Source organism: Pagrus pagrus, assembly GCF_965226575.1.
Source record: "Pagrus pagrus genome assembly, chromosome: 13".
In the NCBI taxonomy this organism is placed as follows: domain Eukaryota; kingdom Metazoa; phylum Chordata; class Actinopteri; order Spariformes; family Sparidae; genus Pagrus; species Pagrus pagrus.
In genome coordinates, this window is record NC_140197.1 from 25,359,838 (window position 1) to 25,387,647 (window position 27,810).

Below are 27,810 nucleotides of genomic sequence, written 5' to 3' on the forward strand. Positions count from 1 at the left end.
GCTGACAGCAGCTCAGACGGCGTGTCACTGCTTGTGCTCTGAGCAGACTGAAGGTTGTGAGGTTGCACCTGAATATTACTCGCTTCAGGATCTAGAGCAAACTCAGCTACAGCTGCAAGAGCCCAGCCCACGCTGGACTATATGTTCTACTCACACGGAAGTGTGGTGGAGATGGCGATGATGCCCGGGAGCTTCAGTGACTCACTGGGTTTACAGTTGAACCAGTGGGTAAATAAAGAGGTTAGAGTCAACATTTGGAGCGCCGAGTCGTTAGAGTCTCATCCTAACACGAGCTCGGCCTCTTCTCTCCTGCACATGATCCTTTACGCAGACTGTTTGATGGATGAATGGGTGGCTGAAGATACGAGGTCCGGGTTAAAAGGAGCAGAGGGAAGCATAAAAATTAGACATCGCACTGTTTAAAAACGACAAATACGCAAATAGTTTTGTGCTTGTAACGTGGCTTTTTATTTACCAGACAGTATCAGTCATGACCGGATGAATCACAGCTCAAAATTGCTGCCTATTCTCCACAGTATGAGTCATTCCCTTCCCCTGCTCACTTTTGCATTGACAGAAAGTCAGCTTGACTCGTCACTTATTCTTGTAACCTTTCCATTCACCACTGACATGCTGTGTTTTCGATTCTGTGGTATTTTTATCCCTTGTTTGTGTCTTTATCTGGATTCCCGTTAGATTGTATCAAGACTGTCCTTTTGAAAAATGGATCCCTGAGTGCGACGTAACGTGGAGGAGAGTAAAGGTGGAAAGCTCCTACAGCGTCGCACTCGGGGATCGACTCCTCTCGGCTGGCAGGACGGCGGCGAGCGGAGCAAGCGACTGCTAGCCTGAGTTATTCAAAAACCTTCTTTTTAGTAAACTCTGTGTGCACGTTTGGTGGCTGTTGAACGAGAAAAGAGGAATCAAATGTTTTGAAGTATTATGTAATCATGTAATTGGTAAATGAGCAGTCATCTTGAGACGAAACGACAAACAGTCGTTGGATGATTTCCTCTGACTAATGAATTTTTTTCCCCTCTGGGACAGAAAGGGCTCTAAAGAGACAACCATACTGACGCCCACCGTGACGTCACCCGCCCGCTTTCATTTAAAAAACCTGGCTGACGTTGAACCAACACCTACACACACAATATTAGTTTTCCTGCATCCCTCCTGAATTGATTGTCTAAATTGAATCGTGCTCCCTTTTAGCAGACAATGGTTTCACTTACCAGGCAACGAGCCGTGTTAAAGATTAATACAAATGCAAAGGTCACCGCCTCATTTGGACAACAGGCTTATTTGGGTGCATGTGGCGACTCTTTAGAGCGGCAATCAATGTTGCTCAAAGGTTATTTGTCAGGGAACCTCCTTATTATGCGCTGATTGTGAATAGATTGCCGGGACGCCGCAGCCTCCCCTCCATACCTTCGCTCTGCAATCCTTTTCTGCAGTGAAGTGTGAACATTAAAGTGAATGTGGAGGAGGAGTCCTCACAAGGGGGGAGAGGGGATTGAGGAGGCGGGAGGCGGAGAAAGAGTAAGATACCAGCAACACAGGCAGATAGCGATGTGCTGTGGGAGAACAGAGGCTTCAGTGTGCAGAGCATGAGCATCTCCACAGAGCAGGTCTGCAGGCAGTGTTGTTCCTAATCAGAGCGGAGCACTTGAAGCTTTGGATACTGGCCACCCATCATCAGCCCGGTAGGTTGATCACACTGGATCTGCATGCTGATTCTGTGTGGAGATGTTGGAAATGACCCATTGAACATTTGCAATTCAAATTCATGATTTTCCTTTTTTAATAATTTGATTTTAAGAGATGCAGAAATGTTAAAGATGCTCGGATGATGCATAAAGTTTGGCTGTCCTTGCCAGAAGAGGATTAAATATTCATGCATTTTATTCAAAATATAATGATGTAATCTGTTGCCTTATCTGTGCCAGCTGATCATTTTATAATGCTGAGGACCCTCCTGTCAGATTAAGATGTTTCCCCATAGAGTCTGGTTGAGGCTGTGCTACATCCCCATCCTCCTCCTCCACCTCCTCCTCCTCCTCCTCCTCCTCCTTCTTCTCCCTGGCTCCTCTTTTTTCATTACTCATTGTTTCGTTTCCAGAGATCCTAATTTGTACCTCACACTCGTCATGCTGAGCTCTTAAAAGTCTGCAAATCCCACAACCTGTCTTGTCCCACACGCTCTATTAGCAGCTCATCAAGCTCCTGTGTGTCTATCCCCGTTTCCTCGGATCTCCCCTGAGACTGTTGCACATGTTCTGCGCTGGCTGGAGTCTTTGCCCCTCATATCCCACTGCAGTCGGGAAATTTAATATCAGCCTGGATTGTCCTCCCCGGTGGGAAAAGGGAATCAGCCACACCACGACAGAGCTGCCATAAAGTCAGGCAGGAGGATTCCTCTGCAGCGTCAAGCAGCCGGTGCTATAACGCTGCTGCTTAACAGCCCCTTTTTTTCCCTTCACTTTAGAGTGTCATTTCACCGTGATCATAATATCCTCTTCATTTTGCCCTTAGTCACGATTCTGATTATGCAGATAGACTGGCAGAGTTTCTACTCAGCGGGTGTTGAAAGTTTAATAACATTTAATAATTCATTGAAGCTGGATATTGCTGAGATTTGAAGATGGAAGCAAATAAGCACGAGGAAGGCTTAAAAATGTCATTTCTTTTATGAATATTGACTCCCTGTGGTTTAGTTTTAACGACAGCAGATCTGAGATTGATTTTTTAATCATTTCGTTTGAGACAAGTGTCCACAATAAAACTAATCTGTCCATCTACAAGCCGCTTTGTTGCATCCTAATCTTCTCATAAATGATCACACTTGTACTGCCATAGATAAAGGGCATTAATTAATCATGCGGCTTGCATATAGAGTGCTAGTGTGTTAATTTAGGTGGGATAATTAGTAACATTCCGCTCAATTCAGATCACGCTACTTTCACGCTTTAGGGGGATTGCATGAATAATGACACCTGCTTCTTCTTTTCGGTCTAATAATGCCTGCGATGGTTGCAGGCCTGAGCTCGGCGTAGTGTTGTTTTACAGAGTGCCTGGGTTGTTTCCTTTTTTCTGTTGTGGTAATCTAGAAGATGACAGAACTGGAGTTTGGGTTTTGTGTTTTTTTCCAAAGAGGCAAAAGTGCCATTTCTAAATGCAAGCCACCTTTGATGGTGATAAGAGATGGACACAGAGGACTGTCTATTTCACTAATGAACAAGTGCTGCTTTGAAGAATGAGAATGAGAATTCCCTCCTTTTTTATTCAGAAACCTGCACGAAGAGCTGATTAAAATACACTTAAACCCGATAAAGTGCAATGTGCTTCTGTCCGTCATTACTACTGGCACTCAGAAGCTTCTGAGGGCAGTTGGCATAGTGACATCAGGTACAGGTAGAGTGGAAGCCCTCTGTTGAAAAACCACAAGAAAAAACAGTAATCTGAAATAGATCCAATGATCAACCTCGTCTCCTAGAAATGTTTTTTATTTGCTACTTAAAGGTTCGATTCCAAAGATATCAACCATTTCTACACAAACAACACGCGGACGCTCTGAACGACGTGCGGTACTGTCGTCAAACCACTGAAAAAAATACAACCAAACACGTAGAGTTTGCCGTCTCAGCTGCTAATTAAATGTAGTTCAACATTGGGTTGAGCGAGTCGTCCACTAATTAGACGTCGGTGGCGCCATCCCAGCCCCCATCATCCTTCATGTCCAAGTCTCCTTGGTAATGCCAAATTGGTGGATGTGTGTGTGAACAACTTGGTATCAGGGCAGTTCGTATTTTTGTATTTCTTAAACATTTTACCACCTTAGAAAATATAAGTCTCTCCAAGTACCACCATTTTGACTGATTAAAATACAGTAGCGTATGCCTTCTGCATTCAGCTTGCTGTTTTGCATCATTTGCTGCTGAGGACACCTCCGCCGCGCTGCTGAAGTAGCCACCAGCACTCTGGCCTGGCTCACTGTTCTCAATTTCAGTTTCAGCAGTGGTGCAGGAGATATTCCTCTCCTGCTCTGCACAGTTCCCACTTGAACCCATGTTTGTAGTGTTTCTGGACCTTTCATTTTACTGCCACTTACTTACCATTGCAGTTCGAGTTTAGCTCATAACTCATCATGGACGTGATGAGCAGGAAAGACAAAACTTGTTTCAATTTCATTACAGTATTCATTTAAGTATTTTTATTAGAAATCCTGCTGTATTTTGACAGTATTAAGTTTTTTAATGAACTTTTGAAACGTTGGCTTCCTCCCTGGAGGAGCTTGTGTATAGTTTTACAATGGTGGATGCACTGAATTTGAGGTCAGTGTGAAAAACACAACATTGAAAAAGGTTGAAAAAACAAAAAAGCGAGCTTTAATGACAAGCTGAAGTCCCAAAATACAAAATATAAGCAACAAAAGGCAACAAGGAGAATCCAATGGTTTTAATGAACTCAAGGAGAACAGACACAAACGAAACAATGAGAGTGAAGGAGACTTAAATACTCAGAGGCTGATAACTGAACTGAACACAGGTGGGCAGGAAAAGTGTGGGAAAAAAGACAAAGACAGGAACTGGTTAGTAAAACATGAATCATGAATCTATAAAACGAAAGAAAAAAATCCAATCCATCACAAAATGTTCATTAAAATCCATTTGTGAAACAATCTTCGCAGCCTAGTCGCCGTATATGTTCACATTCATATGTCATAGGTGTACGTATTGATATTTCTACAAAACGTGTCATATCAAGTTCACCCTGACATCAGGATATAAGGAGGTGGAGGGGATGATGGTGGAGTAAAACGAGTAGTCTGTCAAGTGTGAAACCACTGGGTGTTTTTAAGGAGACCTTGGGACAATTTCCAGCCGTGTCTGTGGCGACAAAAACAGTTTTTTAAGCCAAAACATGAAAACTTTTCCCAACCCTAACCAGCTGGTTCTGGTGTCTACACCTAACTAGACCACAAGCACAGCTTCAGTCACTATTTAAAACTGCCATGAATGGGTATGCATAGTAATATTGTGGGGCACTCTGGATAGAAAGCACTGTATCGCTCCTGACTCGGTGTGTGAATGGGTGAAAGTGGCTCTAAGTGGTCGACGGACTCAAAAAGTGACGTTTAAATGCAGTCCATTCATCTGGCACTGAATTCCCTCACAGATAGATGAGATTGATTAAAATTTCGGAGACATCAACCTTGTTTGTGTCTCTCTTCACTGTGACTCATATTCAACATCAAGAGAACCTCTTTATTTTTAAGAGTCGATTTTGCACAGCTCGCCATTAAACAAGATGACAATTTTTCAAAATACAAAAGCCTGAAAGTGCACGCTGGCAGCGCTAGAGACGTCACAATGGTGTAACACGTCAGAAGCGCCAATATGACTCTATTTATGTCAGAAATTGCCATGAATAGATGATGTGTTTCGGGCTGAAAGCGAAAGTCTCTCAACTGAGATAGATTTCTGCTCTCGAATGTAACAGACAATTCCTCGGACTGGAGAGGAGAGCGGCTGACACATCTGTGGCTCGGGCCACTTATATTTATATTTGAAGGCCACAAATCGCTGCAGTGTTACATCATTAAATGGCAGCAAACTTCACTTTAAAAGTGACCCACTTTCCCATTGCATCACTGTGACAGCAGCAGCAGATTTATCCGGCATCACCATTAAATTCAACATTTCAGTTTACAGGTACTCTGGGGAGTTTTTGAACACTTGGAGGATATGGAGCAATTTGTTTGTATCTTGTGTGTACAGGTGTGTCTTATGTCACCATGTGCATTTTGTTCTCTGTCGCTGCTTGGTTAAGTTTAGGGAACAAAAATGCTTGGCTAGGTTTAGGAAGAACATGGTTTGAGTTAAAATATACCCTTTCACAACGTTAAACACGTGTTTCAGAAGATGATCTCTCCCACGTGCATGTTTTTCTGGTCTTGAATGTAAACACTGCAGGATTTAAAATGTCAAAGAAGGCATTTAATACGTTTTTTTAGATCTTAATCTTAGTCTTGTTCGAATGCCAGGCTGTCTAGTTCAGGTTGGCCGCCCAAGCCAGACTGTAGTTCATGAAAATAACTAAATTTAAACACATTTGTCTGTTTGTTTGAAAGAAAACTCTGCACTGCACCTTTAAATTGAAACTTAAATCTAGAGATACGCTGCATGGCAGCCTTTCTTGTGACTAAACATGTTAAGTATTCCCTGGACACATCCGGCAAAACATCAGCAGCCAATTAAAACGGCCTCTCACTCTTGTCTTATTAATGCGTATCGTGACTCCGCTGGGGCTTAATTGGATAAAGAAATCTTCCGGTGTGTGCATGCTTGTCAACTTCTTCAATTTCTTTTCAAAAGTTGCAAAGATAACTTGTCATTAAACGCCGTCTCAGTGAGCCACTTTCTCATTGTATCATTACTGACGAGCAGTGCATGAGCCCATGCTGATGCTGGATTGGGAAATGCAATTGCACAGCAGTATTCTCAACTGATGTGATTAAAGATTTCCACCCAGCTGATGTGGGAACACAGTCAAGGGTTCTGGATGGTGATTAAAATGTGTTTGACACATGCATCTTCTTTCTTCTTCTATTTCAGACCTACAAAATGTCTGACTTTGAGGATTTCAGCAAGCTGGGAGGACAGGCCAATGTGTCCGAGAGCTACCAGCTGAACCCCACCAGCGTGATCGTGTCGGTGGTCTTCTCCCTCATCTTCCTGCTGGGCACCATCGGCAACAGCCTGGTGCTCGCCGTGCTCCTGCGCAGCGGCCAGGTCGGATACAACACCACCAACCTGTTCATACTCAACCTGAGCGTGGCCGACTTCTTCTTCATCATCTTCTGCGTCCCTTTCCAAGCCACCATCTACTCCCTGGAGGGCTGGGTGTTCGGCTCCTTCATGTGCAAAGTGGTGCACTTCTTCATCAACCTCACCATGTACGCCAGCAGCTTCACGCTGGCTGCCGTCTCCGTCGACAGGTTTGTTCATCGTTATGTTGTAGAGAAATTACTGTATTGTGCACATAATCACACTGTAGTGTATTATACAACACAGGATGCACGAATTTCCTCCTACCTACCCGGTCCATGTGACATTCAAAACATCTAGCCTCGATTTTCAAACAACCCCGGAGTAATTATTGTTATGAAAAGAGAGAACGAGGGGCAGCAAAGGCCACATTTCCCATAAAGCCCTCTTCTCTCTTCTGTTTGCAAATGTTGCAACTACAGCAGTGGTTATTTCCATTATCAATTAATCCACTAATTATTTTTTGCATGTGATGTTCATGCAGTCCAAACCCCCGCACGTTTTCAGCTATTTACATCTGAGAAGCTGGAAACAAGCAATGTGTGACATTTTCACTTGATAATTCACAACATGGTAATTAACGTTCAGTGGTTTGGCTAATTGATTAGCGGGTATCTCTGTCGCTTTGCTTTATAAAAAAAAACATCATTAATAAATGGTAAATTTATAGTTAATGAGATGTTTGCTTATAGTTATCTCACTGTTAGCAAACAACAAAACGCTTTATAAACAAATTAATAAACCTTCTTTTACTGTAAAGTTGCAACTGATGTTTAAAACACTTTGTAAATGACTGATAAATACTGTGTACTTCATCTACAAACATTATTTGGATGGCCATTATAAAGATGCAGCTCGTGTTTTTGTTTTGTTTCTAAACATTTGCATTTGCTTAATAAATGTTTATAAAACATTTCATTGTTTGTAGACAGTGAAATAAGTATTTACTTGAGTTTATAAATTAGCCATTTGCTAATGATGGTTATTATAAAATGTCACCTGTTTAAATTACAGACCACTCCCTCAAATCACACACATGTATGCACTACCTGTTTTGTCAAATCTATTATGTAATACCTGCCTACCTGTGCATGGATTGAGCTTTAGCTTTTGAAAGCAACATTGTGTTATCTCTGAAAAGGAGAACAGATTTCTTTTCTTCAGTGTTAAATCTGTTGTCCTCCACAAGAAAAAAGGCAAAAGAGAACAAATGAACACAAGATTTATTCAAGGGCACTCATCAATTAATTTGAGGGAATGAATAAAGACTTTCGAGAGTGTGTATCAGTGAATAGAGGGAAGGAAATGATATACCGCGCACACAAGCTAGTAATTTAAGAGAAGAGTTTACTGGAGTCACCTTCCTGCCGTCTTGTGCAGCAGAGTCGTTAGTGGACCCACAACGTTAAACGCAGTGCAGATTCTGCCAACACTGAATAATAATGAATGCAGGATGTATCAAGAAAGTCTTTAATTATTGAACACTGATATATCATCTATTAATAAATGTTAATTCGCAGTTCCTTTATACTTTTTGTAACCCGTTAATGTCCACAGGGAGATATTATAAATTCCTTGACTAAAGCAATAGCCGAGTTAATCCATTGAAACATGAGGCTACAGTGTGAGTTTTTCTTAACATCCCTTCTTTTTTAGTCGTTAGTCAAAAGAGCTGGCTGCAACCACAAAGTGTCATTAGAGCCTCTGTTTCCCTTGTGTTTTTTTCTTTTTAATATTAAATTATAACACTTTAAGAGTTAACTTTGTCGACCAATTAAGGCATGATAAATATCTGTTTAATCACGTCCTCGTCAACACATCCTCACACTCAAATGACTGAATAGGTCGATTGCCAGTGACTCCCAAAACGTTGTGTACCACCGTTCCTCCGACACAACATGACCGAGTAACTTGACTACATCAAATAACTGATGCTTCTCTTTCACGCTGCACATGAACAGCAGTCTCCCGGCTGACAGTCCTGTGCTTGTTTGACCAAACATCCATCCCCTCCTTCCTATGCGGACCTTCCTTCATACTACTTTGCCTGACTCCCTCACTTGTTGCCATGATAACAACTACGGTCTTTTTTCTGATGAGGGTGGTCTGGTCTTGACAGTTTTGCGACAAAATGTATGTTTCCACTTCTAAAATCTGTATTTTTAGTGGGTTAATGGTTAAAAAACAGGAATTCATGAATTCATCCTGCAGTCATGCATCATGAGTCAATGAATCAATAACACATGCATAACTTAAGTATGTTTTGTATTTCCGAATATAACGTCTTCCCTCCAAGTGCTCTCAGTGATGGTGTTTGTTAAGGGGAATCATATTAACATCTCATTAGTGTGAACAGGTTTTATAAAACAACAGTATCGAGCCTTAAATCATTAAGGGTGGCCGTGAGGAAGCTTTTATCCAAGTCTGCACTTTGTTTCTTCGTGCTATGAATTATTTTATTTAATTGATTACAAAGAGCATCGATCACAGACTCATTTGACCCGGCTGTATCTGTAATTGAATTTCGGATGAGAATCGTGCATTATCCCTGGCTGAAAATGACGTCCCCCTCAGAGTGAGCGCTCAACCCTGTTGTTGGGCAACACTGTCAGCTCAGTCAATATGGACAGAGTCAGTGTTCAGCTGCACTCTGCAGCCGACACACTCTGCTCACACTGGCTGTGTTTACACTACAGAGGATTGAATAGTTGTTACAGCCTGCCAGCCAGACGTTTCCTGCTCAGTCTGTCAAAGAGCAGGAACATCGGACTTGTGAGGTTAATGAATTTCTGCTGTTCTCTTCCTCGGTTCCTGTGTAACGAGTGGGCAGGTTATAGTTACACTTTGGACCAAGAAACCCGGCAGGAATTAAATCACAGTTCAGCCTGAATGAGCAGCAGCACACACACACACACACACACACACACACAGCCTTTTGATGGAAAGTCGGTCTTTGCTGCTGCAGTGTGCCGCCCACACACTCACATTTACTGTGATTTTATGCTAGAGAAATATTGATATGAAAATGACTCCACATAAAACAAAACAATTAGGCATCGCTGTCCTAATGAGGGATTTACACTTGAGTACTCATGTAGTTATCTGTCAAGGCTGCAGTTTTAAATATCAACCCAGTCTCTCTAATCTATGTTCAAACAACACGTCTACACTGTGTGCAGTGCAGACACCAGTCCTTCCCATTTTTGTGGAGAGCAGATGGGAGACATGGTTAACATCGTGAAACACTCAAAGATGATGATTTTGATTAAATAAGAACGTTTATTTACTGGTGTAGCTGAAGCTGTTAGGCGGTACATACTGTAGCTCCTCAGTTTAAGTGGGTACTCACGCGATGTACTGTTGGAAAGCTACGATTCTTGTCATTCGATTCATGCAAACTATTAAAAGATACAACCACAACAGCAGGCCAGCCAACCAACAACCAACCAATTGCTTATGAAGTTTTGACGACTCACCGATGCAGGTCTTCCACTGGTCCATTAAAATCTGACAAAAACAGTCCTGTTGTACTCTCAAAGGTCCAGTCGATCGAATGAAGTAGAATATTTAGTCCAAAACACAGTAATACATCCATAAATAGTGACAAACAGCAATCACGTACTTCCACTAATTCGCTTCGTATTATATAACATGACTGCAGTCTTAGCTTTTGATTGACACCTCATTTGACCCAATATGCCCTGACTGAAGCCAACAACAGCCAACGAGCGTCCGCAGGTTGGGTTTTCTAAAGCCTGAACTTGAGCAAGAAATGTGTTGTGAAAACTCTTGGGCAACAACCCAATATGGTCACTGTTACGTCTATGCAGACATTTTGGGAAAATGACTCATGACAGCATCTGGGTTGAGTCAGTACTTTGTGAATTGAGGGATATTTTGAAATGTATTCGAGACTAAATTTAATTCAGTGTGGTGATTCTGTATTTCATCCAACATGTTTCTCAGACTGCTTTCCAACATTTTAACTGGCTTCCGATTCAGCACAACATGATGACGAATTGAAACAAAAACACAAAAATCATTAACAGACCGATCAGGTTTAGCACATACGTGATGTCTGGGTCGTAATTGTCCGAGCCACTCAGCCTCCAGATGTGACAAGTAGGTTCGAGGTACCCTTTTTCCTTTCATGCCCCGCATAAATGTCTTAAGCCCCATTTCAGTGAGGCTTCAAAGACCAGAGAGAGGCTGCTGCTTCTTCTGATTCTGGAGAGCCAGCTGAAGTGTCCGGTAACGTGTGGATAGGGAGGACATGGATTTACAGCTTAATCAGAATCCCTGCCTCGGGGTAAGAGAGGCTGCAGCACCTCACGGACACCCTTCCCCTCAGAGGACAGCTCATAAAGCAGCATGCTGAATATGAGTACAGGTGATGAGGAGGCAATAACACACGAGAAGGAACTTGTTGTCAGGTTATTGAAGGAGAGCCATAAAAACATCCTGCTCTTTTTTTCATGATACCGTGTGATGCATGTTGGGATTTGTGCCTCTAACACCTACCTGCACAGCACAAGGTACAAACATGTTCGGTGCTATTGTCATGGTGACGCATGAAGGATCAGGTCCTGCTGAATATCCAGCATTACAACAACAATTTAAAACCCACCAGCGGATGTGGTGTGAATGTTTATCATCCAAAACAGAGCCCTTCAGTGTGAGCCGTGACGCTTGCAGCAGTGAGTGTGGAGGTGGCAGCTTCTCTGGGTGGATGTTCCCTCCACGTGATCAAATTGTTGGTGGTGAAGCCACCGATATCACCTGTCACGTCCTCTTCACTGATATTCTCTGTATTTTATTACATTAAATTGATAATATGTGAATGTATTGTTTTGTGTCTTCGTAGGTATCTGGCCATCCGTTACCCGCTGCGCTCCAGAGAGCTCCGGACCCCGTGTAACGCAGTGGTTGCCATGGTGGTCATCTGGGGTCTGTCCCTGGTCTTTGCGGGTCCTTATCTCAGCTACTACGACCTGATCGACTACGCCAACAGTACTGTGTGTATCCCCGGCTGGGAGGAGCAGGACCGGAAGGTGCTGGACACGTGCACCTTCATGTTTGGCTACGTCATCCCCGTGCTGATCGTGAGTCTCTCGTACACTCGGACCATCAAGTACCTGTGGACGGCGGTCGACCCTCTGGACGGCATGTCAGAATCCAAGAGGGCCAAACGCAAAGTCACCAAAATGATCATCATCGTCACCGTGCTGTTCTGCATATGCTGGCTGCCGTATCATGTGGTGATCTTGTGCTACCTGTACGGAGACTTCCCTTTCAATCAGACCACGTATGCCTTCAGGCTTCTCTCTCACTGCATGGCCTACGCCAACTCCTGTGTCAACCCCATCGTGTATGCTCTGGTGTCCAAGCACTTTCGCAAAGGCTTCAAGAAAGTCTTCAGCTGCATCCTCAGTAAAAAAGGCAGAAATAAGGTTCATGTGGTTCATGTAGCCAACACCGTGCCAGGGTTTGAAGCAGGCTCCACGGAGGTGTCGCAGATGAACGAGGAGAACGTGCGACAGAACGAATGTGAAATGATTAACAGGCCGATGCCAGAGCCAAGGGAAGCCACGGTGACACTGAATTTGCCCTTTCAGCGGCAGACTTGACAAGTGATTCAGCTCTGCTGAGTACAGATTGCCTTATGTGAAAGACATTGCAGCAATTATTTAAGAAAATGTGCAAGCTTCTCATCATGATATTCACACTTTTGGTGGCAAAGAATCCGAGCACAAAAATATGTTTCAACATGGTGGCTGTGGCTCAGGACCTAGAGTCGGTCCACTAATCGGAAGGTCGGCGTTCGATCCCTGGATGCCTCAGCTGCAGGTCGACGTAGCCTCTGGCAAGATACCGAACCCCAAATTTCTCCTGATAGCCGTTGCATTGGTTTCTGAGTGTGTGTGGATGGCTGAGCATAAAATGGGGCGCTTTGGATAGCAAGCGCTGTATCGCTTCTGATGAGCAGGTCAGTCTGATGAGCAGCTGAGCCATCGGTGTATGAATGTATGTATGAGTGGGTGAATGTGACGAGCATTGTAAAGATCTTTGAGAAGTCGATAGAATAGAAAAGCGCAGTGAAAGTCTGTTTATCATTACAGATCGGTGTAAACAGTGGGTCAACAAGCAAACGTGTGCTTCAGCCAGATATTACTTTACAGAATGCTCCACTATCAGATACACACTCGATCAAAAAGGTTTATATTTACTAAAAGTGGAAAAATTCTCAGTATTTCCCATTTCCACCATTTGCCTTAACCATGGCTTGCACTTTGGTGTTTATTTAACTTCTCTTCAGCATTCGAGAATCTACGTTATCCCAGCACTTTTTAAGAGCAGCACAGAATGTGTCTCGTCGTCTTACAGCATGTTTCACCTTCTCAAACGGTCCCAAAGATTCAGTTCAAAGGTCTGCAGCTGTGGAGTGAGGGCAACTCCAGAGCACCACTTGCTCTTTGTTCGATGCGGGTCAGTGTCCTGCTCAGAAAGTGGTGCTTCTCCTCCTGTCCATCCTGTGCCGGTCAACACAACACCGCAGTAACTCCCCGCACCATGTATGACTGGATATGTTCTGCTACTTTAGGTTTTTTTGGGGGTCTCTAAGTTTTTCTAACTGCTGCAGGACACTGCAGCAATATAATCTGTTTCTTTTGTATCTTGCATGCAGATGCTGTTCTGTCCTGTCAAGATATTCATGTTTTCACTGACAATATTAAAATCTCAAAATTTGTATTGGAGGCTGGTGTAGCAGACTTAAGAGGAGGACTCAAGTCTTTTTTTGGACCTGTCATTGCTTTTACTTGTATTCCACAATGATTGTATTCATGGCATGTTTCTCTTTGGTGTAAAATATTAATATATTTGAAGTTGATATGTTTATCAATGAGTGCACTTAAGCATTTATGAATTGTGCTTTTTTTCAATGTGTGTATTTTGTGTATTTAAAACTCTCAACGCTGTGAACACTTTCAGTTTGTTTCTCCAGATGAAAGCAGATCCTCAGTGTCTCTCTCTGTCTCGCTGTGAGCTTGTGTCCTACCTCAGAGCTGAAAAAAGACAAATCTTAGTTGTGTTCTCTTCAGTTGTGTAAGATGTAATTTTCCTCTTCAGAGAATAATCCCCACACTGAACATTTACCCTTTGCACTGAACAGTTTTTCCTCCAGTGTGTTTACTGTGATTTTGCCCTTTCCTCTACAATGTGTACTTAGGCGTCTCTCTGTTCGTTTGGTTTCTTCACGTAACAGCCTGTAGATTTAAAGGTTGTATATATTTAAAAAGATATTTATCAAAATGTTTTAGCACACAATGTACTTGAATGACCAAATAAAATATTTTCTGCCGTGGAGGTTTGATTCGACTGAAAACGTGCACGAAGATCAAATAAAAGATATTTTAGCTCATATTTAGACGAGACGTCTGTTTCTGGCTTCCTCACTCTGAGCGTTTGCCGGCTTTGCCATTAACGCTCTCGATTGCACCAATGAAGGAGCCCATTAACTTCTAATAAATGTAATTTAAAAGTACTTTCATGCCACAGCTGCACTCTGTACAATGTCTCAATAATTGTTTGCCCTGCTCGTCACGGCACCCGCGGACACACAAATTGAGATGGCTTCACAAAGCGCACGTAATATTAAGTAAGTAATATTGCTTGTGCTGTCGAGCGTATAGGTCAGCAAACAGAAAACCAATTAGCTCACTGAATATTTTTAGCTCGTACGGCGCTCTTGAATATTTACCTGCGTCGGTTCTTATATTGACTTTTATAGCAGCTTTTATCAGCTTTAATAGAGCATAGGCAGCTGATTATTCAGTATTGAGTGTAGAAAAAGTGCTGAAGAGTATACACAGTTGAAAATGTCTGACTTTAACTGTTAGCTAGCAGGCTACCTAGCTGTAGTAGCAAAGACGGACTGTTTTTGTAGAGCGACACACAGTCGGTGTGTAAATGGCTCAACAAAACATTTTTAATCATTACAACCATTGTTTCTGACCTTAACCTCAGGTGTTTTTGGTTTTTTTCCTTTTGCACACCTTAAGGTCGACAGGTGTGTAGGAGAACACCGAAGGCTGACAACATCAGGAAAAAGACTGTGGACAGTGTGCGGGAGTCTTTTTCCTCTTCTTGCGTCTAAAAAGATGAATTCATGACCACATTGTTATGCACGATGATTCACGACGTCGACATAATCGTGCAATTATGGCCTCTCCGGCCTTCCGTAGCTCTGGCAGCAGACGACATAAAGAGACGCACTGACCCGCGCCGTCTACATCTCCATTATCAGAGAAGTTAAATGTACTGCCGCTGATGGAACAAAGCTTTTACTGTAGCACACATCTCACACTTAGCTAACTGTGCATCTACAAAGTGGGGTCAGAGTGGGTAGTTCTTGTGAATGTTAAAGCCTTATGTGATGCAGCTGCGGAAATTGGGCCTGTTAGATGGAAATGACTGCAGGAAATGCACACTTACATCACACAAACCTTGAGGGTTCGTGTAGGTGCTGCTGTTTTGGTGGAAGCATGCTGCAATTACTTTGAGGTTGTTCAGATTATAGTGCGGTTTGAGGTCAGTCTGTAAAAATAGATGTGAAAATGCTGCTTTACGGTCGGACATTGCCGTCTTACGAACACATACGTACAAACAGGAGGGAGGATTTGGATCAAAGGTAGAGATGTGTCAAGACTTCACAGAGCTCTTTGCAGTTAGAAAAACAGCTCTGCCTTCAAGGCGCCAAAGGGAAATGAGATTTCTATGTTTAGTTACATTTAGCTGATTATACTACCCAATGCGTTACTGAAATAGGCTGCAAGTAGCTACGTAAGTAGCCAGAGCAGCACAAAGACAAGATGAACTAACAATCTACACCTCACAAGGACGATGTGAGAAACCTTGGAGGACACAATGATCACACCTCGGCAGGATTCGAGCTGTAGATGGTTGAGGCACTGATGAATGTTCATAGTATCAAGATTCGCAGCACAACAGTGGCTCTCTCCAAATGAAAAACATAATATCTGAGGTGATAATTGACCAGGAGAGACAAGCAGCTATTATCAAGTGCACTTAATGAGTCAGTGTGTGACATTTTCAGCGTGTGCTTCACCTTCTTCTGATGACAGAACCAACACTTCATTATCACACAGACACACCAATCCAACCGGTTCAGTGTTTTGCCATCAGATGAGGATCAGATCAGGCGGGTTCATCTAGACGTTATGTGCATCTCAGCGTGGCTGTGCACCAGCCTCTTGTTTGCCATATCGTATCAAACCAGGAAATCTATTACAAACTAAAAGGCAAACAAGTATCCTTTATATCCGAGCTGCCTCCTCTCTGCCGAGGTTACAAACTCGTGCTCCTTTGGATGAGAGGAGCAGATGAATGAAGCGAGTGGTGTTTACAGGCGAGTCGGCATGCTGCAGAGCGAGCTCATCAACAGAAACATCAAGGAACGACATGTAGCAGGAAGAAGTCATACGGTGTCAGAGAGGTGTGAAATAATTGGGTCAAACCACCTGCAGTGCAAGGTTTTAATGTAGATGTCTAAAAAAAAAAGGTTATTTAACTCCAACAAGGTGCTTGAAGGCATCGACTAAACAGCTCGTTCATGTCACCAAAAGAGGTTGTTTTTTATTTTCTAGTATGAGCCGCCTAGTAAATCATCAGTCCAGTCTGAGCCTGTGGGTTGAGATCACAACTAACACATCATGGCAGCAGCAGCAGCCTTAATTGTGCCAAACATCCTGTTTTCATTTTAGCAGCTCTCCAGAGTATGCAGCGTTGATTAGCTCGTGTCACTGAGTCAAGGTAAGGGCGGGCTATCTCTGCAGGAAATTGATTATTTATTCCAAATCAATATGTTAACACCCAGTGGAAGAGAGAGGCGTGTGTGGGGCTACATTCCTCCATGCAGCAGGATTTCACAGCTCTGTTCTCCTCATAAAACCTGTTCAGTTTTTTGTTTTTCCACGATTCATCCTCTGGATCATCCGACGTGCTCGTCCAAACGGTTTTGGTGGACGAATCTCTGAGATGAGTAGCCCATCACCAGTATCCTGAGAGTGCCCTCTTCAGTCTGTGACGTAACACTGCAGTTCTGCTCGGCTTCAAAACAACAAAAGGATGCTGCACATACAGAATGCAGCACTCAGGGCACCCATTAAAAATTAATTTGCACAAAGACAGACAGCATAAACAAGTCATCCGCCAAGGACGTTATGTTTCCACCTGTTGGATGGTTTGTCAGCAGGACGACACGAACACTACAGGACAGATTTCCACAAAACTTGGATGGAGGATGGTCCCATTTACTGTTGGTGTGGATACAGATAAAGGGATGGATCCAGGAATTATTTCTCACTTTCTTTAAAATTTAATTTTAATGTATGGATGAAAAATATCAGGCATATTTAGTTGGCTGGTATGAGTAAAATAAAAAAATAAAAAGCTTCTTTTGTCCAACTAACAGTCCAAAACCCAAAGGATCCTCATTTACTATCATAAATGCAGAGGTACAAGTACAAATACTTTACTGTACTGACTTTTCATTTATACTCCCTACATTTTAACACAAATATCTGCACTTTCTACTCCTTTGAATGCCTCTGAGTAAATTACAAATTATTTTTATTGTGTGTCCGACGCCGCCTTCCCAACATCGCAACACTGATTTCTTGTCCTTTTGCAACCTCTGCATAAATGACTTAAGAAACCAGTAAATATTTGACCTTTTTGCTTGAAAATTACCGACACAATTATCTGATTATCAATCACTCAGAAGTCAGGTGCTGGTTTATTGCATGTATTTATTGTCCAGGTACCTTTTAAATGGTAACCATGCTAGTTAACGTGAACAGAAACAGGTCCAGGGTACTGAATGTGCTGACTGGGCTGCTGGTTCATGACAAGTTAAGTTACATATTTACATAGAAAAAGGTGGAATAGTGACAAACATTAAATGAGAAAATAATAAGAAAAAGTCTAAAAAAAAAACAAATACAAAGCAAGTCCCTGGTTTTTATGTCCCCACATCTGTCTGAAAGTCGCACTGCAGACATCATTAGCATAGTGATAAAGGCACTCTGATGTTTATTATATACATTTCATTGATCTTAAATAAGGGAAGTTTAATTTTGGGGCTTTCACAGTAAGAATCATAACAGATTTGATGCGCTTTATTTCAAAAGAAATAATAAAAATCAAGATAACACAAAGTATTTAACTTGATCATATACTCACAAACGTATAATTTAACATACAAAGGATCACTGGAGTGACATACACTAAATATATTAAATTGATTTAAGTTAGCAGTCTAAAAAAAGGAAGAAAAGGCAGCACCGAGAAACCCAGCATCTCCAACCAGGAGATGTTCCTTCACTGGGTTTCTATGCGACGACACACGCGATACAGCACTCCGGTTTCAAGGTCCACTTGTCTTTCTGCCTCTTGCTCCATAACAAAAGAAAAAGGCTTTTATTAAAGCACGCTCCTCACTGTGGACTCCAGCACAATGACGGGGTACAGAAACAAAACAAACAAAACAAAAACATGGCGGCCTTGAATCTTGATGTCATGTCGCTTCTCCAGCTGACTGCGCCATGACTTCCATTTCATTTCAATTTGTGCTTTTCCAATGCCAGCGTATCTTTTACGTGGTTAACTTAAGGGGACGGGAAATATAAACGAGGCGAGGAATATTTTCAGTGTTGCAATAATAAAAAGATCTAAATGCCCTGCAAGCTGATATTCATAACAAGATGCTTCAGAAAACTGCAATCATGAACACCATTCTGGCCTTTCATGCAAGAGCGTCAGTGTTTTTCTGATAACAAAAGTGCTGCCATAAAAATGAAGAGGATGTGAGAGGGTAATTCAAGAGCGGGGCCAACAGAACACACCATCTACTTTTTCTCTTTGGTGTAACGTGATCTAACAAAAGTAGATCTTTTAGCACTAAACAATTCGTTCCTGCCAGGCACAAGATGTAGCTGTGGTAAGCTAGAGAAGGCTAACAGGTTAGAGATCAGCTCTTCTTAATAGATCGATCGACTAAGCAGTGATTAAAAAGTTTAAGGGCCCCGACACACCAAAGCAACATCAACGGGAACCGGCGGCGACAAGGGCTGAATGTTACGTCGCGGCCAAAAGCTGCACTTGAACGCACCGCGAAGAGTACAGCCGATGGACAACAATCGCACAAGTTGCGCTTTTGTCTTATTCAAAAATGGAAACCGAAAGACTGCTATGATAAAGCAGCGTTACTCATCCACTTTCACTGATATAGTCACAAGAAAATGTCCGAGAAGTCGAGGAGGAAGAGGCGAAGGCGGGAAATAAGGGGGAACTGAGCTAAAATGGGTGAAAACATAGTAACTACAGCGACAGGCTCGATGGGGTTTCCCTTCCTTTTTCTGCTTCACTTAGCTAAACAGCCAAATCAAGAGTGATTTCTGCCAAAAAAGCTGCCAACAAGGGCCAACTGTGCAGGGACACACCGCAACAATTACAGCCAAAGACGCTCACCGACTGTCCTGACAGTGCCCGACTGTTGGTGTGTCAGGGCCCCGGGATGGTAAGTCTTGGGGATCAGAGATAAACTTCGAAGCTGGGGAAAAAAAACATAATTTTAACATAGAAGTGCAACAATTCAGTGTACATTAGCCCTCATCAGCTGAGCACTCCTGGTAGAGCACTTACAGCATGTTTAAATACGCGTTTATGTGACCGCCGACTCGCTGATAGTACTCTAATGACATTCTCGAGCTTTCTCATTCAAATGCTGCGATGTGACCTCTGCTGGACAGACTCGAGGGCCTCGCTGCACTACAGGGACATGAACTCATATGCATGTGCGTGTCTACGGGCTGAAAAGCTGCTCTCGTGTTTCATATGCAGCACTTAACCTCTATTGCTGCAGGCAGTACTTGATTTTATAAACTGAGCAATAAGCAAATCAGTGATAAAGTGGAATTAAATAAAGTGGCAAACTGGCCTCCAAAGAGAAATTATCCAGATTTTCATCAGCTCTGATTTGAAAAAATAGGTGAACTTACTCGGCCAGGATCAAGATTAATCATCAACAACAGCCTCGGACTGAAATCTCAGCCTAATGGATCAAATTAAATTAAGAGACATTTATTCCGACAGGTTTTTAATAACCTGACTGTTGTCATGAGGAGCCTCCAGATATTTTTTACATTTTTCTAATGTTACCTATTTACTGAGTTAATTAAGATAAATGGCCGATGTAGTTTTTTTTTGGATTAGGGCAACAAAATTATAAACCAACTTGCATAGTTCATGTTTCCAATCACTTCACATTTTACTGCATCGACTGTTATTCCAAAACTTCAACTGGGTTCGGTTAAAGACGACGCACTAAGCGACAAACACAGCCATCAGCTACATTTACATGCAGTACACAGCAAATGACCAGCAGAATAAAAACAACCAGTACAGTGTGAAGTCATGCAACCCAATAAAACAGCCCCGGTAAAACTTAATCCTCACATTCTGATGATTTTTGTAGATTTTTGAAAGTTTTCAAATATATTCCCGAACACTGCCCCTTTATTTAAGTTGATAAAACACCGTAATCTTCTTAAAAATACTATTACAAGACACTGAGCTGTTGTACTGGATCGCAGTGCGCTGTGCAGGTGTTTCTATTTTCCTGTTCACTCATGTTTGGTGCTGCGGCCTACGTGGACACAGTCAGTGGTATAAAATACAATGAAAGTGCAGCCTGACTGAAACAAAACAAAGTACTGTAAGTAAAGTATTAAAAAGCGCTAAGAGGAACATAAACGTTAGAGTCCAGAGGACTCTTGACAATGAATGAAACAAAAATCAACCCTTTGTAGGATTTTGATCGTCTTCAACAGGGGCAACACTCCCGCTTCAATCGGAGTGAACATGAGCATTTTAAATACTTAAATAGATATAAAATTTTGTTATCTTTTAACACAAACTGTACACATCTAGTACCAATACATATAAAAATTACAAGTGTGGTTACTTCAGAAAGGACCTTCTGATACATCATATCAAAAATATGTAGCTTTAGTAGCACTTTTGTTCTTCATTTATCTAGTAAACTTTACAATGCTACATTACACTCCAGATGAAGTGAATGAGGTCTTTTTTTCTTCTTCTTCTAGTCCAACATCACTGCAGCGGTGCTGTCAAGCTTTAAAAGTCATCTGCTGTGGTCACTGCTTCGCTCTCGAACTCAAGATCCACTTCTACTGCATCGCTTTCTTCTCCGCTCCTCCGGTTTCAATCCCACAGCACTTCCTCTTCGCCTTCCAATCGCTCCTCGACCTATCACGCGCCGGCTTTTTTCGACTCCTTCCTCTTCAACGTGCCCACTTCAATCGATTTTCTCGACCTTCCCGATAATCTTCTCCTCAAAGATGGGCAAGATAGCGTCATCTTCACGTACCTCTTCGAACACCACCCCGCAGTCAAACTCGTCGCTTACCTTCTTGAAATAATACCTGCAAAGAGAGGGAAGAGTTTTAATGTCTCCAGCTGTGACATTTACTGACATTGTGCACAGAAAGCAGCACTTATCTTAATGTTACATCAGAAACCAGCGCTTGTAACATTTTTAAGAAAAGCTAATTCCACACAAGCTGCCTGACAATTTTATTTAACTGGTTTGGATGTTACACAGATAACGACAGCTCTAATAACATTTAACAGACGCTGTGACGCGTCTCTTGAAAAATATGTCAATTTAAATCATTATCTTACCTGTAATTTCCTTTCTTTGTTAGCAGTTCTTTGAACTGGCCCAGTGTGACGACCCTCCCTTTGACAGACGTCCTGTACGGTATCAGCTCCTCACAGAAGTAATACGCCACGGTAATGTTTTCACACGGCTGCTTTTTAGTGGCTTTATGTCTGCAAAGGGAAAGAAAAGCTATTCAGAGAGAGTCATTATTAACAGAGAGACTAACGGGAACTACAATTACAAACTGAGACTGCATAACTGGGGAAACTAACAATCAGAGCTGCAGCGATTAATCGATTAGCTGTCAACCATTAAAGTAATCGCCAAATATTTTGACAATCCACCCATCGTTTGAGTAATTTTCACTACAAACCGGATATCTTTGGGTGGTGGACAAAAGATATTTGAGGATCTTGGGCTTTGGGAAACACTCAACATCTTTCAACAACTGATCGATTAACCAAAATAATGATTTATCAGATGAATCAACAATGAAAATAAGCGTTAGTCGCAGCCCTAAAAACTAATTTCAAACGACATATTACAGAAAAAAGATGGACAAACTAAATAAGTCAAATACATGAAGTGAAGATGATGAAGTCTGACAGGAAGTCTTGTACTTTTTAGTGAAAGATGTAAACATAACCTCACAGGGAACAACGTCTGATGTCAGTCTATACTCTGCATCGTAAAGGTTTCTAATCAATATGTGCAATTACATTACAGGTGGTGAGAGAAACGATACAGGCTAACGTTCACATTTTCTGGTTCACATGCCGGCTGACTGACTCAAGTTTTGAAAAAATAATAGATATCGCCATAAACAGGTTTTTGCTATTTTCTAGTTTGGGAGAAAATGGATAAAAATGACAATGATAAAAGTGCTAAGAGTCTGCAGGACTGAAGACAACCAAGCAGAACTGGTTAAATTAAGATTAAGACTCTGGCGACTGGAGATCGGTCAGCTGATGAACGGTTGGCTTGCAAGCAATTTTAGTAAATGGGTACTCGAGTATTCATGACTTCCTGTGAGTGGGAGAGGCCCTGCGATGCTTCTACCAGCAGCCTTTGGGTGTGCCACGATGTACAATGAGATAATGTTATCCTTGGTGATCTCGTGTGTTTTGTACCAACTTGAACAACCACAAAACCGTTTTTGGACTGCGAGGGACCGAGTTACTTAAAGTTTCAGATATTAGTGTATTTTTTTTTTGTGACTGAATGTCTAAGACCAGTGTTCAGGATAAAGCCCACTTGAATCTTACATCATGTTGCATCCATCCGTCCTCTAACAGATGCCAACATGTAGGAGGAGGCCAGTTTTACGTGCTATTACGGTAGAGACGTGGAGTAGGTGCTGCAGCAGCTGCGACAAACATCTCAAGGAGGCAAATAAGGTACTTATCCCTTCGCTTCCGACTGCTGCAGTTTACTTCAAAAATGGTCTGAGTCATACCTCCATCAAATCTGAACAAACTGACATTACACAGATATTTTTAGACTCAGTGTGACTGAATAAACTCACCCCTAATGCCATAAGTTGCATATAAAACATCATGTTTAAGTGTTTTTAGCTGTCTGAATACACCAATATAGCTACCTCTGCATACTTTTTGGTGCTTTATACTTTTATATCTCACGCTCTTTATTCTCTTTCTTCGTAAAAGTGAGACTGCAACTCAAACATCACCACCAGGTTATTTCACTAGAAAGCCTTCATTTTTTTGCAAGGTTGGACGTTGGAAGCACTGAGAGGTCATTTAGTTGTGGTCCAGGCAGGCACCAAAGTCCTGAACCTCCTCGCGGTCCTCACCGCTCTCACAGCAGTCTTCACTCTCTGGCACTGCCACGTAATCTGCCTTTCATCTGCCTCTTACACACTTCTCCTTTTTCCCCTCCATCTGTTAAGTACCCATCTGAGAGGGCAGTCGAACATCAAACGGAAACGTGTTTCCGACAAAAAACATCAAAAAGCCGACCCTCTCCTGCGATACTTCTGCCTCAGCAAGAACACTTCAACCCCGTCTGTGATCCTCGTTCTGGTCTTGATGGGAAACAACCATCAAGGGAGCTGATATACCATCAGGTCTTGTGGAGAAATGATACAGTTAATAGTCTTTTCTCACTCGCTGCCAGTTATCTGTTAAAAGCATAGACGGCTCTAGTTAACAGTAGTAGTAGTTAAGTCTCATTCTTTGCCTCCATCTTGTTCATTATTTCTTTTTTGGACACCTTGTTGTGTAAAAGCAATGTAATAGCGACCATCTTAAGGTGATAAGGAGTGTGTGGATGATGTTGGATGATGAAAGCATGAAAAACTAGACAAGATTACACATTTGTGGGACACTACATCATGACATTACAAATGAAGCACAGAGGAGGGGAGGAGGAGAGAAAAATGCTCATTACAGATTTCTAAATGTTTCTTTAAGTAGCTCTAAAAAACAAAAAACAAAAGAAAAACACATAATTCTGGGTCACTAATCTACCAGTAATGAGAATGGGAGGTGATGTGGGGGTGCCATGACTCATGGGGATTATGGGGTATTTGGAGATGGTGGGAAAAGTTACTGGTAGGACACAGTTGACATACTCGGGCTCGGAGAGCTCGCTGTCAGAAACGGCGGGCACCACGCTGAGCGGAGGGAACAGTGCAGGCCTGACTGCGGTGCGACCCCTCTGGATCACCTCCATCACATACCTGAGGGACCGAACAACCCCAGTAGTTAGACACAGAGCCCTGAGGAGCACAGGCTACAGAACAAAAGGGTAACGGTTTCATTTTGACTACAGAGAAAAGGCTTCTTCCCCTATGGATCAAGTTAAAAAACGTCTGAGACAGATAACCGTGACGTGTCCGTCCACTTACCTTTGCTTGGGTTGTATCGTTCCAGACTTTATCTTCTCCTCCTCAAGCCGCCGCCGCACCTCCTCCAGCTGGATGAGGGGGCTGGGAGCTGGGTTGGGGGGCATGGTGGGATCCTGGATGAAAGGGTGAGACGGCTGCACGGTGTTACGCAGTTGGGTGCCGACGCACGGGTGCACCGGCCCCGGTCGCTCCGCCGAACTGAGACGAGATCCCTCGTGGCCCGTTGTCCTCTTAGACCCAGTGGTACTCCTAAAATGTAAAGTTATGACTTATTAAATATCAACAATCAAACTGAACAAAGAAAGAGTATTCAAGGAAGGCACCCTGGACAACAAAACACTAACATCTGGCTTTTCGACTCCTGAACTGATCAGCAGTGATGGAAACATCACACCTGGGTGGCCATGATGTACTCGCCCTTGTTCTGGCGCCATGCTAGAACATTACGGCACGTAAATAGTTTCCCATCCGTCTACTTTCAAGCAGCATTTGAACATTGTTAAGTCTGCGATGACTTTGAAAGACAGACTGAAGTAAAAGATATAAAAAAAGGAACCGCTGTAGCATTGTCACTGGCCTCCACGCTGCTTTCTACTGCGCCTTGTGTTCCCTGTTCCCATTATGTCGAATGTGTCACACTAGAAAAAAGAACAGAAAGCGCAAGAAAAGAAAGGGCTGTCTACTGGCATTGGGAAAGGAGTCAACCCCCTACTTTTTAGAGGATTTACCATGTTTATAAAAGCCAGATATATGAGCTACTTTTGGTTTAAAAATGGTATTTGGCTCAAACTAACAAAGCTGCATTTATCACTTTCTTATTGGCCACGTGAGAGCGGACTCTAACGTAACGGGAAAAATGAGACCTTCCCCGTCTCTCTCAGTTGCCTGTGAATGATTTGTTGTTTAACGCTGCTGGACTGTGGATTTCTTTATGAAGGACTCGGGTCGGATTTTCTGCGACAGCTCAAAGGACTTTAAGCACTTTCTGGAGTCTCTCGTCTCGGTGCCTCTCTCCTCTCCGCTAACAGAGAGCAGCAAAGTTAAATGTCATCACTGACCCGTACGGGCTCCTCTTATGTTGAACCATTTCCTTCTGTCCTTCCATCAGCCACAAAAGGATCTTCTGGTTTTTCTCCATCTCCTCTGCAGGCGCCGGCATGTCATAAGGTCGCACCTCCTCACCTTTCTTGAACGCTCTTTTACACTGTGTGCCACCTTTGCTGCTGAATAAAGGAAGAAAACAACTGGTAAATAAGAAGCAAAAAGCATTTTGGGAAAACTAATGGTGCTTATAGTCGGTGCATACCTATACCCTGTATGCTCCATCGAGCTGGATCCCATGCCATCTGCGTAGCTGCGAGACTTTGATCCGTAATGACTCGCCTCCACGCTCCAGGGCAAGCTGCCGTGCACGCGCATGGCTGCCTCAGCCTCCACCTGCTCTCTTGGCTTCCCGACGCCTGTGTGGTGGATGTGGTGCACGTGTTTGTGGTGGTACAGGTGGCTGTTGTCGCCTTTGGGACCGTGCCTGGATTGATGTTTACCCTGGCCTGAGGGCAGCGCCGCTCCGAGTCCTTTGCCCCCTGGTAAACCGTCAGGCGAGCGTGACTTGGGCGAGTGACGGCCGGTGCCTGGTGACTGGCAGCCGGGTGTCTTCATGACGCGCTGGACGTGGTCGTCCAGGATGCTCTCAGGGTTCTCCTCGTGAGCGTCTCTCATTAAAGGGTAAGTCGTGTCAGCGTAGCGGGGGTTGTAATTCTGCGGATAAGCACCAGGGGGGAGCCTGTGACTGTATAATGATGTTGCTACGGACATGACTTCATCACCTTCCTCCTCCTTTAGAGTAAAACACACACACACACACACAAAACATTACTTACAGGAAAATAAACGTGGAAATCCAGAGACAGCGTGAACATCTGAGGCATGTTACATCCAACAGCTTATTCTCTACACATTTGAAACAACTGAGGATTTTTTCCATATGTCAACGTGTTGCACTTATTTCAACCAGCAGATGGCAGATTTTCACCATAGGCTTACATGTGTCTACTCATTCTTACTGCAGAGGTTTGGAGACACACCAAGGATAAAACAGTATCAGATTCAGGGTGTTATACGCATGCACACAGCACATTTGTGTTGTTTCATGTAACGACAAGTGCAGCCGATACAGTTTCAGCTCTGAGTGACTGGGACAAAATCGCTCTCTGACAGAATCCGCTCCGGGGGGAATCATGGGGCGGGGTGCTGCAGGCATTCATAATGGATTTTGATAAGCAGACACTGTAGGCAGTGGAGGGCGTGCAGTGATAAAAAAAAACACAGCAGCAGATGGAGAAATCCAGTCATGAAGAACTGGTGATGGTTAAGTTGCAGCAACAGCACTGCTACAGACATTATGAAAACATGGATTACTAAACCCATTCTTTTCTCACTGGAGCTGCACATTTAAAATGAGGTTTGCTGTATCACTAAATGTATAGTTCACTATAACTCTCCTCTATCCATGCATCTCTCAGGCCACCGTTTCCCATTTACAACCAGTCCAAAATGGTGCCGGCTGGTTTTAAAGGATCAAAAATTTCAGAAATGAAAATTCAGTCATTATCAACTCACCCCAGAAATGGATGAAGTTTTGTAGTCCACAAAACATTTGTGGAGCTTCACAGCAAAACAGGACATATATGTCTTGTTTTAAATGTAAAAAAAAAAAAAAACATAAACAGGCTCCATATAGCTCATCCAGGATAATCTTTTTTTACGCAGAACAAGCTCACTGTAGCCGATACGGTGAAAGCGCACCCAGTCTGAAGTGGGTGAAATGGCTCGACTGCATGTCGAGGGTCTGAATAACATCATCCATTTGGTATCCAAGTGCTTCTGGAGACTTGAAACACACCGGACAAGCTGTGTGGAGCCATTTTGTGTTTTTGTAGGTTGTTTTTATCACATTATAAATAAAATGTACTTGTACTACCATGTACTTGATTTCCTAAGGAGGAAGCTGCAACTGTGTTTTGCTGCCCCTGTCCTATTTTTATCAACTTCCTTGTGTTTTATGGTTAAACTTGCTTCCATCTTGTCTTATTATACACATATATGTCCCTCTGCCTGTACAAAGTGTGTATACATGTGTCTGTTTCTTTAAAGTGCATTGTTGCAAAACCAGTGTACTTTTAAAGTGTTTTATAAATGAAGTAAACTTGAGGCTTGAAACTTAGTTTTGAGTTTTAAAAAACCGGCACATAACATCTTCAAAAACCTTGTTGTTTGATAGCAGCTGGAGTTGTGAGCGCCATTGGGCAGCTTTTTAAAGTTAGAAACACTTTGGCAGAGAGAGAGGGAGG

The 27,810-nt window shown here is 42.7% G+C and overlaps 2 protein-coding genes across 6 annotated transcripts in view; one reads left to right on the top strand and one right to left on the bottom strand.

The window, feature by feature from the left end:
* The first annotated feature begins 1,572 nt into the window (after nucleotides 1-1,572).
* On the top strand, nucleotides 1,573-13,553 carry galr2b (galanin receptor 2b). The gene is made up of 3 exons (XM_084372588.1): nucleotides 1,573-1,703; nucleotides 6,615-6,997; nucleotides 11,692-13,553. Exons 2-3 carry the CDS (start codon nucleotides 6,624-6,626, stop codon nucleotides 12,452-12,454), a joined length of 1,137 nt encoding a protein of 378 aa, XP_084228714.1. The 5' UTR covers nucleotides 1,573-1,703; nucleotides 6,615-6,623; the 3' UTR covers nucleotides 12,455-13,553.
* A 4,085-nt stretch (nucleotides 13,554-17,638) lies between these two features.
* Nucleotides 17,639-27,810, bottom strand: part of axin1 (axin 1) — a 34,140-nt gene continuing 23,968 nt past the window's right edge. For all 5 annotated transcript variants that reach the window (XM_084372582.1, XM_084372580.1, XM_084372581.1 and 2 more), the window contains 6 exons: nucleotides 25,767-26,296; nucleotides 25,519-25,683; nucleotides 24,461-24,709; nucleotides 24,185-24,292; nucleotides 21,612-21,761; nucleotides 17,639-21,352 (listed from right to left, as the gene is read on the bottom strand). In XM_084372582.1, coding sequence (XP_084228708.1) covers nucleotides 21,226-21,352; nucleotides 21,612-21,761; nucleotides 24,185-24,292; nucleotides 24,461-24,709; nucleotides 25,519-25,683; nucleotides 25,767-26,296 — 1,329 coding nt within the window. In that variant the 3' untranslated portion in view covers nucleotides 17,639-21,225. The remainder of the gene's footprint in view (nucleotides 21,353-21,611; nucleotides 21,762-24,184; nucleotides 24,293-24,460; nucleotides 24,710-25,518; nucleotides 25,684-25,766; nucleotides 26,297-27,810) is intronic.